The sequence below is a fragment of the Oxyura jamaicensis genome, chromosome 3 (assembly GCF_011077185.1).
Source record: "Oxyura jamaicensis isolate SHBP4307 breed ruddy duck chromosome 3, BPBGC_Ojam_1.0, whole genome shotgun sequence".
Lineage (NCBI taxonomy): Eukaryota > Metazoa > Chordata > Aves > Anseriformes > Anatidae > Oxyura > Oxyura jamaicensis.
Window position 1 is genome coordinate 41,100,920 of NC_048895.1, and position 14,560 is coordinate 41,115,479.

Sequence of the window (14,560 nt, forward strand, 5' to 3'; positions counted from 1 at the left end):
TAAAAAAGCAGCTGCAGGATAAATGTATCATTAGTTTCACTTAATTGTCATCAATTCTGTTTGGATAAGTCTCCTGAAGAAATTATTATATAATGTTCTTGGGATTTCATCCTATGATTTGCAGACAAAATTTGGCTTGCCCAAAAAGTTCATGTGGCTCTGAAACTTTTTGTGACTGACCTTGCAGCTGCTTTGCCATCACATTACCAGGGAAGTTTCTCCTTAATGGCTAAAATGCATGTAGCACCTAAAAGATGATGGATGGCTCTCAAGCCTTGTGCTAGTAGTGACCGGGCGCGTTGGAGCATATGGCAGGCTGCTTGCATGTCCCATCGTATTACATGATTAGGAGCATATGATGTGATGGAAAAAAAAAAAGGCCAAAATTGTATGTTTTGCTGTGAATAGAATATTGCATCTAAAATTTTAACAGTTGCTCCAGAAAAACCCATAACACAAATGGCTGGAATTCCAGGTCTCCAGCTGTGTGTTTGAAACTTCGAGGACTTGTCTGACCATCAGGACAGGATGATATTATTCATCACAGGTGCCAGTCAAAGGCACATATTGCAAGAGGAGCAGATTTTCAAGTCATGGTTGTGTTCTGGTGGGACCGGTGAACAGAAATCATGCTGTCTGGTGATGACTGTGAGTTGCCTGCATATATTTTTGGTTTACAGTCATGTTATCCCAGTCATGTAGAGGTGGTTTGGCTACAGCTTTCTGGTGCTTTGACACATCTTTTCATACATCTTATCACATGGCACATCCATGTCATGAGTGATAAGACACCAGCTGCTTATCCAGCCTTACATACAACAATACTGTGTACTGTGACCATGACTTCAGATAAGAGAGAAGATAAATGCCTATACTTCTGAAGTGCAAAGACCTGAGCTTCTCCTGGTTGCTTTGAGATTTTTTCATCTCCTAGACTTGTGTTTAATGATGTCATCACTCCTTATTCCAGTTCTTTCCAGGTCCTCTAAGAGCTTTCATTTATTTTTTGTTTAACAAAAAGCTCTCAATCCTAGATATAGTTTTATCACTTATTTTTTTGTCAGTCCTTGCACTATTACATCTAATAGCATCACTTTTTTCAGCTTTCTGCTTTTTTGAAGCTATTGGGTAACAGAGTTTAGTTTAAAATTATCTACATTCACTTCAGCCTGGCTTTATTTCTGATCTCAGCTTCAGTCCTGTAATCTTGAACAGAAATTGGCAGCTCTAATAGCTACCTTGGCTTTGATATATGAAAGGGTTATCTCTTTTTCCTGGAGGAAATGTTTTTATTTTCAGATATTTTATCCATCAGATTGGAGACGCAGGAACTTCCATGCCATCTATTTCACTTGAGTAGAATTGCCTGATGTGCTGTTTTTTGTCTCCCGCTCCATCTGTTTTGTGGTTTTTGTGCGAATACTATTTTTTAAATATCTGTTAAATAAAATCAGGTGTGCCTATTTTTTCAACTAACATTTGTTCTGGAATTTATTTGTCTTTATACTTGTCTTTAGCACCCGGTGTGTCAGTGTGTTGCTAAGGGGCAGAGGAGCACATCCTCAAATCTTTCTGGAATCAGTCAATCCCTCTCTTCTGCCTTGTGTTTCAATCAGTTGTTTTGGATTTGAAATTTATCCAGAGCCAGTTAATAATCTGTGATCCTTTTTTTTTTTTTTTTTTTTTTTTTCTTTAAAAAATTTAGGAACTCCTCGTGGGTTGTCTTAATCAGCCAGGAAAACTTTCAGATGTTGGACCTGGGTCCAAAAATTTGATTGATAATGATATGAATGTGTTCATATGTGGCACAGCTGCCTCCTCTCGTTCTGTAATATTTTTTTAAATGGAAGTTATATCATTTCCATTACCTTAAATCTGAAGAAAGGATTCTCTGGTAACTTATTTATCACTTCAACGGGCAGTTACTAAAAATCCTGTGAGTATTTTAAGCCATTCTCATCTTAAAATTGATGTAGTTTGTTTCCATGCTTAATGAGTTCTAAACTCATTAATCAGAATAACAATGCTTCTTGATTCCTGTTTTCAACAACACAGGCTTCATGTGTGTACTAGTAATTTTGAAATATATGTCTTAGGGTTTTATAATGGGAAAGTATTACAAGCATACATCTCCCTCTGTCTGCTAAGACTGTCCAAAACATTTCTAAACAGCACTGAATGGGCCCATGTGTATACACAGAATTCCCGCATGTGTAAGTGACCAAAAATAGAAGTATAGGATTATTAGACAGCTTTATTTCTACTTGATAAAATGCTTCCAGCACCATTGGAGGTTTTGAAGACAAGGCTCATCAATTTTATGTACTTTCCAATTTAGAGACCCCTGAGGTTCAAGCAAGAACTATTAGGAATGTTAATTTTGGAGAGAGTTGTCAGATATCACATATTTCACTGAGTGATGTTTGCAGCTGTAGTCAGACTTGCACTTCAGTTGTAACCTCAGTAGTTATGCTCTTAGATCTGTGTGTATGATAGAAACTTCTTGTCCAGATATAATAGAAAAAGTATATTTTGTCTGCAGAACCTAATGTGGCCTGAAGTTATTATTTTATTTTTATTTTTTTAGAAGTATGCCACTGTATAGGAATGTAGAAATCTGCAATTCTTGTTTAGGATAAACTCACCATGATGTGAAACGTGAGCATTCATGCCTCCTGTCCAAAGTCATTGCCCATCTCACTCTCTAGCCCAGGAATTCCAGTCACAGACTGAGGCCCTATGGAGGAAGATGGCATGCACACATGTGCATGCACATCCATGCATCAGTCCCATCCTTAAAGATTTTAAATTTCAGCAATGAAAATACAGCTCCAGATGGCCGTTGGGAGTGCAAAGAAAGAGACAACATCAATCAAAATGGGTAGCGCTGTCTGTCTTCCGGTAGTTCATCACTTTCCAAGGTTTTGGAGGCCTTCTGGGAAAGTAAGGATTTGTTTTCTTTGGATGATGGGAAGATAAGGCTGGTAGGCATCTCTCTCTAGAACATGTCTCTAGCAAGTGTAATGCAAGGGCCGTTAATAACTGACAATTCCTGGTCATTAGCGTTCAATGGAAACTGAGTATCCATGGTAACAGCTATCTTACAGTTAACATGGTCTTGTTCTCTACAAGGTTACCATTTTCTTAAAACTTTGGGGGCAGGGTGTCATTCCCTTTCATTCAGATAGTAAATATTTTCTGAGTTCAGAAACAGGATGATAGTATTTCTTGCTATTTAACATCACATGTGCAGAATGGCCGACTGTCAACAGCTGTCCCGCATTTTGCATATTATGAACAATAGCATAGATCCATGATGAAGCTGAGTAGTAGAAGTAAAGAGAAGAACAGAAGAAGATGGGTTGAATAACGATGAAATGATGAGAGAGTGGGGAAGTAAGTCTATGAGCTTTGTGGAGACTAATTCCAGTTGTTCTTCGTATTTTTTTTTTTAAAGTCACTATGCAAAACACCTTCACCATTTCTTCCTTGAATTAGCATCGCTGATGTTTGATGTTAGCATGTTAGCAAACATGCTAATGTTTGAGCAATCTATAAAGTCTTTGAGTTTAGAGGACTATTCTGTTTCCAAAAAAAAAAGGGGGGAGGGGAGTGAGTTTAAAAAAAAAATAAAAATGAAAACAATACAAAAACCCTACAACCACCACCAAAACAACAACAACAACAACAACCAATAATTCTACTTACTAGAATGGTTCTGTTTTGTTCAGAGCACTCTGCCTCACCAGAGGACATGTGATTTATTTTAGCATACCTTTCAAAGATAAAGGTTTGTTACATGCATTTTTTTAAAGGGAAGAAAGAAGCAAAAAGGATAAATCATGTAGGACAGAAAGCTACTATCACCACTTATTTTTTAAAATACACTTTCCTCCCTACCTCTACAAGTGGTAGAAGGCTTGTAAGTTCAAAGCCACCTTTATCTTCCTTTTTAGTGGATTGTTTGTGGATTAGGCAATTCTGTGGTTGAAGTGGAACACCACCCCCAAACACTGTATCTGTTTTAACTCACCACTTTCATCCTTAACCCTGTAAGACCATTTGAGTTGTTTTAAAAATGACTACGTGAGTGTCTGCATCAAAGTCAAAACTCGATGTGAAAGCACTACATGTCACCTCAACCAAATGAGGTAGAGTAGGCAGTCAAATTCGTGTCTGGGTTGACAGATAATACCAGTTTCCAAGACTAAAACCTGTCATTCCTGTTTTCCCACTGAGAAGAATCATTGTCCAATTATCGACTATATTGTTTTTTTCATCTTTTTAATTTAAAGCTCTACCAGGCATCATTAGAGGGGGAGGAAAATGACAAAATGGAGTGGGGTGCATCACTGATGCTGGAGAAATGACACCTTTGAGTATTCTCAGCTTTTGTAAAACACTGTGTAGTATTGTTCTGTAAAATCCTGCTCCCTAGGCAGCAAATATTGATGCTTGTCCTGTCTGCCTTCCTAGCTCCCTGACAGCTGAGTTTTCAGGAGACAAGGGAGAGGTACTTTGGAAGTGGAGCACAGGCTAGCCAAACACAGAGGCTGCTCGTAGTTTGCAGAATATGGGAAGCTAAAGAGCTCCTGAGACATTACTATCGGAAATCAGCCATGTAAGGTTTGGCTGTAGAAAGAGGGTGGGATGATTTCTCAAACTGCTACATTTCAACACCAGGTATATAGACAGGCTCTTTATAACATTTTGCTTTTGGAAGAAGTTGGAGGGCAAAGGGCAGTCATGTGCTACGTGGTTATGCTGCCCTGGAAGCGCAATGGGTTTTGGGATAGGCTGCGATCCAGCCACTTGCAGAACATCTTGGCTTCAACTACTTTTCTGCAGTGTCTTGAAGAATATAAATTTCTGACCTGAGACTGAGCATGGGAAAAGCTAAACCAAAACGTATTTGGTTCAGTACCTGTGAACAACCAAATGAAGAATAGAACTGGATGGCAAAGTTTAACTTGATCAGGTAGAAGTTGTGTGGAAGCATGGAACAAGTCTAGTGAGTGAAATGGCTGTGGATCTGATCCACCAAGTTTGTGTCCTTCACAGCCAAAATTTCTGTCCTTTTACAGCCATTACTCACAAGTATTTAAGATTAATTTGTAGCTGAGGATGCCACAGATGAGGCTGGTCATGATAAGTATTCATTAAGCTTCCTATTCCTCCTTTTATTATCTCTAGCAAATTTTAGCTGCCTAAGTCACCCAGAGGTAATTTCTCATCTTGATTATGCTTAGAATGTGCTAGCGAGTGTGTAAACTGTCTCTTCCTGCTCAAGGACGGTGGCTAAAAATGCAGGGCCTAGATGTACCATATAAGGCAGCAGAAAGATTTAGGAGTGAGGTGCCAGGACTACGCCCCAGCTAGGTGGAACTGGCATTTGTTGTAAGCAATCTGGCCACAGGTCAAGTAAATCACAGAATCACCTTAGAGTTTAGACAAATACAGTGCAAATGATTTCACTCGCATCTCATTTTAATGAGAAGTTGCCTCTAGAGTTTCATTAAAGAGAAAAGAAAAAGTGCTTTTCACGTGCTTTCTTAGCTAATTGCTGATAATAGAGGAATTACAGTAGTATAATCACAAAGCGTGTCTGTAATACTGCAGTCTTTTTTCACAATGATAAACTTTGAAATGATAAAGGATTGACAAACCGTGGTAGATGGCATACGGATTTAGGTGATGTGCATTTATTGTTACATGGACAGTGTGGCCGACTTTAAATAAATAAATAAATCAGTACTGCGTTCCTAACTTGCAAATGCTCTGCTTTCTGTCCCCCTGTTCAGGAACCCTGGGATGCACAGCACATTCCAGCACTGTTTTCTGCTTTCTGTGGTCTGCTAGTTGCACTTTCTTATCACCTCAGCAGACAAAGCAGTGACCCATCTGTACTGATGTAAGTTGCCTGCAATTGTTATTTATTGATTTCCCTATACAGCACAAAAAATGTGGTGTGCTCAGAGTCATATCTGGATTTCAGAACTGTGGGGATTGTCTCCTAGAATTACTGTGGTGAGTTGGAAATTCCTCAGCACGTCTGCCTGCATGGTTCATGTCAGTCCTGTTAAGTAAATGAAGTGCTGCAGTCAGATCAGCAGTAAGGCTGGTACTCTTTACGCAGCTCTTCCAAATTCTTTAAGGCAGATTTTACCCTCTGGGAAATTGCATGCTTGCCATATTGGAGAATAGTGGTTTAGTTGAGGGGAGTTGCAGACTTCAGGAATTGCGGAACATTCATTGGGTGGTACCTTGGCAAGGAGAAAGGACTTCTGATTTGTGGGGAAGATGGCTTAGGGTCAGCATCAGTAGATGGTGCCTCTCCAAGATCAACTCTTCCCTTTTCTGCTCCGGTATATTCCGCTAAAGGTAGTGGGAGAGAGTTTGTGTGTATTGAGAGTGGATGCTGGGAACAGGGGAGATCCAAGGAAGTCCCAACATTGTGATCTGACAGTTGATGTGATGTGAGAGAGGCTTCTAGATCTATAACTTCTTTCCTTTGTGGGAGTTGTGTTATGTGGCTGTCATGGGGGCTGTGGTTGTGCACAAGCAGCTGGGCATCTACATGTATGGCTGTGGGATTAAGCAAGCAAGCAGGTTTTATGCTGCCATTATCACCATGTCATCTAGGATTCTGCTTCCCAGGCAGCTCGGTCTTATCCTGGCATAGTGCAGGGAGTTTATGAGGAAACCCAGAGGCTCTCTCCTTTCAGTTTTGCGAAATGTGTTGTATGTGTCATGAGGTGAGGCTCACAACTATATGAAGGTTGTAGTAGGCATGTGGTAAGTCAGGCTGGTTGGCCACACAGTTTTGTAATGCAGGAGAGAGGGGTAGAAGTGAGGTACTAAGAGAAATAGGCTACCCAGTAAATCTCCCTGAAGAGCTGAGAAATTCTTTATTCAACATTCAGAAGACTGAGGGAATCTGAAATTTAGACATTACTAGGTCGTCGTGTGGCAAAGTAAAAAGAACTGCCTATATCTACAGTCTTTATCTGAAGCCTACCGTGTCTTGCACTGGCATCAATTAGACCTGGATCAAGTTCTGTGTCGGTAGCGTGTAGTTCATAGGCCGTTATAGGACAGAACTCATGTCTGAAAGGAGGTAAAGCTGTGGGCTGTACTGGGGAGGTTTATTTAGCTTTGGAGTAGACTACACGCAGGTAAATTGCAAATCAGCATGTAAGTGTGAACTCTTTCAATTTTGGAGTAATTTAAATGTATATTTTCTCCCCCACTCTCCAGGAAAGACACATCAGATCATTAACTTCCTTAATAAAGTAAAAACTTGTATTTCCCTAAACTTTTAAATCCAGCTCCTGATTCCATAATATTCTTAATCAAATCCTCAGCAGCTGAAAAGGTTGTTAAATATCTTGTTTAGGTTTATGTGTACAGCAACATCAAATATTCTTCATGCAATCGCGATGAAAATGTATAATCCTCAAGAAAAAAAAAAAGAGATTTAAGATATTTTTTTAAACAGCTCTTAAACTTGATTAAAGGAAGTTAAGGGGATTGGAAACTGTTTAAAGGATGGCCTGTGGCATAAACTTCAAGATGGAGAAGGTAGCACATAAATCTTGAACTGTGGATTAATATGCAATTTATACGGAAATGGCCTCTCTGGCCTTTCTAATGTGGGTCTAGAGAACTCTCATATTGGTTTCAGCTTAGCTGAATTATTAATAAAGGGCATGAATACCACAGTACCCTCTTAGCTCATTCCTCTGAATGACACAGGCACATTGATTGGACTGCTCTGGTTGGTGAGACTCCTTGACATTTTGATGAGGAAGCTGTACCCTGATCAAAGGTAGAGCTGGTTTGTATCAATTTCCAGCTATACAAAGATAAGATAGCTACTACATGCATGAGGAAGGAAAACTGAGGCTGTTCCACCTCCTCTGCTCCTTCCCCTGCTTCCCCCACTGCAAATATTCATGTCTGTTACACATGTTCAGAAGTATCCTAACTAGTCTGTTTTTTTAAACAGGTCCCTTATTCAATGCAAATATGTGCCTCGCTTTCTGCGTCAACAGTTTGAAGATGCATCAGCAGATCCACTCCCAGAAAAGATGAGAGAATCAGTGGTAAGACCTTTTCTTTCATTACTTTCTATGTGAAGTGCTCTCCCATCCATTTTCCCCATTGAGAAATCTTCTAAATATTCTTAATTAGTAATTTAAATATTTAAACTACTAAAACTAGAAAATGGAAGGATATCTGTCCTGTTCCTTTAAATCCACAGATTGAAACTGTGGGAAGTACTTCCAGAACTTCTCTCCAGAGAGGCCTGAAGGGAGAACTGGTACCCTGGAGAGGTTGATCTCATAGAATTCATGTGGGAAGATCATCAAGTTTCTCTAAGTGTTAAGGGGCATTAGAGATTTCCTAGAGCCATGAACTATCATGTTCTAAGCTGTCAGAGAGCCATTCTTCCTGATTACATCCTAATGCCTGCTTATTGAGCATTTGCAGCGAAGGCAATTATTCCTGAAGTCCTGAATGCTCACAGAACCAAGGAGCTCTCGGAGTGTCTGGGAGACAGACCACCTTTTTTGACCTTCAGACAGCCTGAAAGTCAAAAGTGCCAAGGGGTACGGGTCACTAGTATGGTCACTGCTCTGGCCTCCAGGTGTCTCTTCATATCACAGAGTCACAGAATCACATTTGATGGACATTTTATAAGGTGCTACACAGCCTAAATCAAGCACATGAGTTTAATCCATTATATCAATATTTTCTGCTTTTCATTGCTAAGCTGCTACTTAGATGATTTCCTACCAAGTACAATGTTAAATTGCTTACTGTAATAAGGCCTGCATAAGATTAAGTGATATGTTTGCTCCTTCTTGGCTTTATTGAGCTTCAGCTTCTTGCAAACTGAGCCGCATTGCAATGTGAATGTAGTAACAGGAATAAAAAAGGAAAAAAAGTTTTTTGCTATATTAGGTGCGTAGATTTTTGCCACGAGTCATTGTAAATCCATTCTTGTACACAGACACTGTATTGCAGATGCAATGGAAAGCTTCTCTTTCTCTGGTATTTATATCCTACTTGTATCTTTTGCTGATAGCATCCATCTTGGAGCAGTACAGAGTCTGATCTCATCTGTTCTGCAGAGGGACTCTTGCCAAGGGACTGAAGCAGTTAATACAGCTGTCCGCTTAATAGGTTTCAGTTCACAGTGTAGAGGGAAACCTTGAGCAATGCTTCAATACATTGAGGAACACAACAACACAACAAAAGAATGAACAAATTCACATCCTGATTGTATTTTCAAAATGGAGTTATGGGGCCAGCTCCAGACCTGTTTTTGTGCCAGTAATGTGGATAGGGATCTGATGTCTTACATTCACACAGTTACCATGTGGGTCAACTGCACTGGGGCCCTTCAGCCACTGGAGCTGAAGATGCAGAAGTAGAGGGAGGAACACAGTGGGACTGGCCAGACACAGGACTCTATTTGTTCACTTCACCATGTTTCCTATCATGTTTTGCAAGCGTGGTTTGGTGGGGTTTTTGTTTCTTTGTCTGTTTTTTTTTTGGTGTGTGTGTGGTTTTTTGATTTTTTTTTTTATTTTTATTTTTGATTAAGTGGGATTCCTGCACCTTTTGCTCTCCAGGATATGGCTGGTTTGGGGGGATTGGCACTCTTCTGCTCTGTATGTTTGACGCTCCATGCCACTACTGTTTCTAGACAGAGGTGGGCTGTCTTTCAGTGTTGTTGGAGCTTGCTAGCTTTTCACCTTCCTTTTTTTTTATTTTTTATTTTTTTCCTTCTGTGTGGGTTTCCTTCAGTCTTTATAAAAACTCTAAGCAAACGTGTTTGCTTACAATGTCAACTAGCAATGCTACTTCTCTACTTCTTCCACAATGGGAATTCTCTTGAAGAACAACAGAGCAATTTCTGGCTAATGCAGGCTCTTTGTCTAGCCCCTGTGTTATCTGGTATCTCTGTCTCAATTAAACACTTTAACCAGTTTGCCAGGAGACTCCCCCTGTATCTCAGCAAAAAATGCACGTGTCTCAAGTTTGAGGAACAAAATCAAGCCACAGTCTCTATTGACCGGCCTCAGCAATAGCAATCGTGTTTGTTAGGACTCAACTGACTTAAAAAGCAAATTTAATTCAACTTTAAAAAAAAAAAACATAATAATTCTGAGTACTCCTCTGTGAGTAGAATAATCCTAACTCCCTGCCAGTGCCAGTGATGTAAAAATGCCACACAAAACAGCCAGCCTTGCCCAGGTCTGTATAGGCATGTATGGTGTGCATAACGTGCCATTTAAAAGAGGCACGTAAAATCAGAAATCGTGAGGCATACAAAACCAATTTGCATTGTTAAGCAGCTGAAAGCAAACAAGGTTAATACTGAAAATTAATCTGTTGTATTCTGTAGTGGCTTCATATTAATGTTAGCAGTAATAAATACAACATCTCTAATGTTTAGTTACATGACCTTTACTATTTCCCTTTGCTTGAATAGCTGTGTAAGAATTGCCAGCTTTGGAAGCCTGAATTATAAAGCAGCTGTGATGGATAATTGACCATTCAACTTTGAGAATGGAGCTTCCTACCATTATAATTAATTTCTATAGGCATCCACATGGCTGATTGCTAGATTAACCAGTGTCCTGAGGGTGTTAATGTGTTACATTCAAACCCCGGTTCCTTCCTGGCCTTTAATACAAACATTTGGATAATCAGTGAAAGGCTTTGTACAAAGCTCCAAAAGTGTAATCAAAAATAATAATAAAAAATCCCACTATAATATGTAAAATCTCTGAGGCATTAAATGCAATGTTGTTGGGCCAGGGTTTCTTTGTTGCCTTGAGTGTAAAATGGAGGGAAAAAAGATAAAGAACACCTGCTTTCACCCCAAACCATAACACAGTGGTAATGACTCTCTCTCATTGAAGAGATCTGAACTGCGATCAGAGCCTAACTTTCCTATATTGGATCAAACACAAGGAAGGATTTAAGCGCCGCATTGTAGGGTGATTGAACATTCAATTCATAAGTGCCTGTGGTTGGGAATGGAATCCAAAGTCTTGCTTTAGACAGTTGGATTTAAATGCAGGATGGAGGACAGAATCGTGTAGAGGTAGACATGTTGCTTTGCAACAGCTAGCAAGGTCAGGGAATGCCAAGTCCAGGAGAGGGTCCTGTGTCCCACCCATTAAGACTGCAGGAAGGTGCCTCCACTCACTTCACTCATTTTGAATTTCACAGCTTTCAGTCCCCTTGTGATCCGAATAAGGCTCGTCCTTACAAGGCAGTCTAAACAGTTGGTACTACAGTCAGCTCATCAAGCAGCTCACAGGGAACTGCATTCCCCATTAATTTCACATGGAACAACCATTGTGCAACCTACAGAAAAAGCAGTCTAGGAACAGGAACCAGAACTTCTCTGCTTCCTGATCTGCCTCCCTTCATGTGTCTGATGGCTCTACTGGTAGAGTAACGCTCCTTGCATTTCCCACTGAGTCTTTAGGCAGTGACTTGTCTTCAGCAAGAAGGGTGGAAGCCGCAGACCCATTCCTAGCAACCTGTAGGTGGGTGCCCAGGGCCTTCTCTTGGAAAGTAGCTCTGAATACCCTTCAGGCAGAGACAACTGCCTAGGGTCAGCGGTTTTCCAGGGACCCTGGCCATCATGTTTTGATCTGAAACAAAGTAGTTCCTGCTCCAGTTTTGTTTTAGAACAGGGGAAATATATATATATGTATGTATGTATGTAAGAAGTTTAAATGTATCTGCCACATCAAGAAGTAGCTCCTGCCTCCTGTGGGGAACATTGTGCAAGCCAGCAGCTGAACAGTACGTTAACATTTTGAAGCAGTTCTGTGCACGTGCAAAGGGCATGTGCCTGGCATAAATGAAACCTTAGGCACTCCAGATATCACCAAAGTTGGACTGCAACTATTTAATTTGGTTTCAAATACCTGAGTAGGTAGGTCTTGCTTTAAAACCACAGACCTTTTTCTGTATGTGTTGTGTTAATGTGTCAAAAGCAGTGATTGAACCTTAAAAAGAACACTTGCAAAGTCAAAGATGGGAAAGATGGGAAATCCCATGGAAATCCCGTGCAGTACAGTCTGTGTAATACAGGTTGCTCTCTCTGGTGAGCTGGCCTGAGCATGGAATGGAAATGGATGCCTTGGATGCCTTTTCCCCCTACCCCAATATCTATTATTGTCACTTCTTCTGATTTTATAGCTAAGTTCTTAATGTTTGATATGGTTCTTAAAACGGCAGCTTCTGCAGTCACATGATTATGAAAACAACTCAGCTGTCATTTTAATAGTAATCCTTTTTGCTTGTGAAGGAGAGCTTGAAAATATGATTGGCATGTGTTTGTTCTTATAAGCTTGTTTTAGATTATTGAGTAGTTGAATTCAGCTGCACAGAAAAATGATACTTGATGAAGACTTTTCATAATACATCCCCACAAAAGGGCTGAAGTATGGTGCCGCATAAATCTGGCACTGCTCAACTTTCTCAGATACTGAGTTTTATAACCTCCATACTGCTGCTTTTTATTGTCTTTGTGTGAAGTAGCTTTAAAATCTTGCAAACATTAAAAAAATATGTCAGTTATAAGAGCTGGTAATAATTCCCTTACTGGGGTTTTGACCACAATTTTTCAGTACTGCTACAACTACTAAATCCCCAATACTTGCTAGCGAGAGAACATCTAAACCGACTGTAGAGAACCTGTGGGCATGTGTAGGGGTCAGAGGTTTGTTCAGTGAAGATGACCTTCTCTGTAAGGTCGCTAATGTGGTTTTCCTGTTGCATGTGGTGGCCAAGAAGCAAGGGATGAGGCCAGCCGCACTGTGTTCTGGAAAGATGGTTTGGGGAGGAGTCCAACTTAACTCTCCTCCTGTGCCTTCCAATCTGTAGTCCTTACTGAGCTAGGTACTGCCTGAAGAGGGCACAGCCTGAGGAGCAGAGGAAGTGCTGCTCTTTTGCAAGGATGGCTTTCTGAGCAAACTGAGAAAAGAAAGGACAGGTTTTATTGCTTGAGAATTCAGCTAAACTGGACTGGAGTTTCATGGGACAAAGCAAAAATACTTTTTGAGCCTGAAGGCTTTTTAGTCCTGCTGAATTTCAAAGGCCTGCTGCAGCAAGTGGAAGTGCTGATGCTGGTGACCTTTTACTAAGCATTTCTCAAAACAGACAGTGATAGGCAGCCTAAATATAGTGGTTGCTGCTAGCTTCCCCTGTAATTCACAACCCTTCTGCTCGCTTCTTCTACTTTCTTTTGTTTATGTCCCTTGTTCTTAGGTTTGCTATCGCAGCATTATTTTGTTTTCTTTTTCTTGTCTCTGATGAGATGAATGAAGGCTACCTAGATTGCAGCAGCAGGAAATTGGATGTATTTCAAATTCTAACAGTGTTGTATTCCACGTGTTGTTTCTAGATGTCTTTGAATTAAAGTATAAGTCACTATTTAAACAAAGAGCTACAAATAGTTACTCATGTGATAACTTAGTGCAAGTATTGAGTGCTGAACTTAAAGCATCCCTCTTATAAATCTAGGACAAGATTTTCATTTACCGGGAAAGACGTTTGAGTGACCTCTGAAGTACAATTCAGAAGATCACAGAGCTCAAGAGCTATCTTGTTTATTTGCTTACCGAGAATGACATTTTAATCACAAGAAAAATGGGCGGCTGGAAAGACTGTGATATTTTCTAATCTTTCAAAACAAAATTACTTCTACTATAGTTATAGATTGTTATATAAATGCAGACTTGTCCTTGCATTATCATTCAGTGATACCAGAAAATGCCTTGTCTGAAATCCATAAGGTCTTGCTGAAATTTGGCTTCTGATACAGAAAATCAGAGAATGGGATGTGTGACTTTAGAACATCAGAAACAGAAATTAAGATATTTATTACGGCATTATAGAACTGCATGAGTCATTTCAGTAATGCAAGAAAAAGTAAAACTGAAGCAATCCTATTGCAAATAGGTCAAAGAACCAGAATTTTGATTTCCCAAACCAAAAAACTGCAATGTGAATTATATTCCTTAAACAGAATCAGACTCGGTATGAAAACGTAGTGCTTTTATTTCTGCAATGTTAAAATCAAATTTTAAAATGTAGTTTAAAAGTAGGCACAATGAATTTAAACATAATTACTTTGACAAACATAGCATATGAAGAAATAATTTCACAAAGCAACAGTGGAGAAAACACCTTATATCAGGGAGTGATGATTAGCCTTAACACAATGCAGACTGCGAGTACTTGAGAAGCCAGTCACTTACTTTGACTAGTTAAAATAGTATTGGCTTGCTAATTTTGTATAAAATAATTTTCACAGAAAGAAATTTTGAAATCGGATCTCATTGTCTGCACAGCGGCTGCTGTTCTGTCATTTGCTGTCAGTGCCAGCACTGTGTTTCTATCATTAAGGGTATGTATCTGTCCTTTATTTTTTTCTAAGGTATTATCTCTTTTATGCAAAACCACAGGATACTTTTGCTGGAAGGAATAGAGATTGAGGAAAGAGAAGTTAGGGAAAATGTAT

General features: G+C 39.7%; 1 protein-coding gene and 1 long non-coding RNA gene across 3 annotated transcripts in view; one reads left to right on the top strand and one right to left on the bottom strand.

Moving 5' to 3' along the window:
- Positions 1-14,560, top strand: part of PCNX2 (pecanex 2) — a 155,081-nt gene that overhangs the window by 60,463 nt on the left and 80,058 nt on the right. For both annotated transcript variants that reach the window (XM_035323215.1, XM_035323214.1), the window contains exons 16-18: positions 5,802-5,911; positions 8,009-8,105; positions 14,354-14,446. In XM_035323215.1, coding sequence (XP_035179106.1) covers positions 5,802-5,911; positions 8,009-8,105; positions 14,354-14,446 — 300 coding nt within the window. The remainder of the gene's footprint in view (positions 1-5,801; positions 5,912-8,008; positions 8,106-14,353; positions 14,447-14,560) is intronic.
- On the bottom strand, positions 2,526-8,899 carry LOC118165251. Its single transcript, XR_004749942.1, has 3 exons — positions 8,684-8,899; positions 3,113-3,117; positions 2,526-2,536 (listed from the first exon to the last, which is right to left on the bottom strand). It is a non-coding gene; the product is annotated as an uncharacterized LOC118165251 (long non-coding RNA).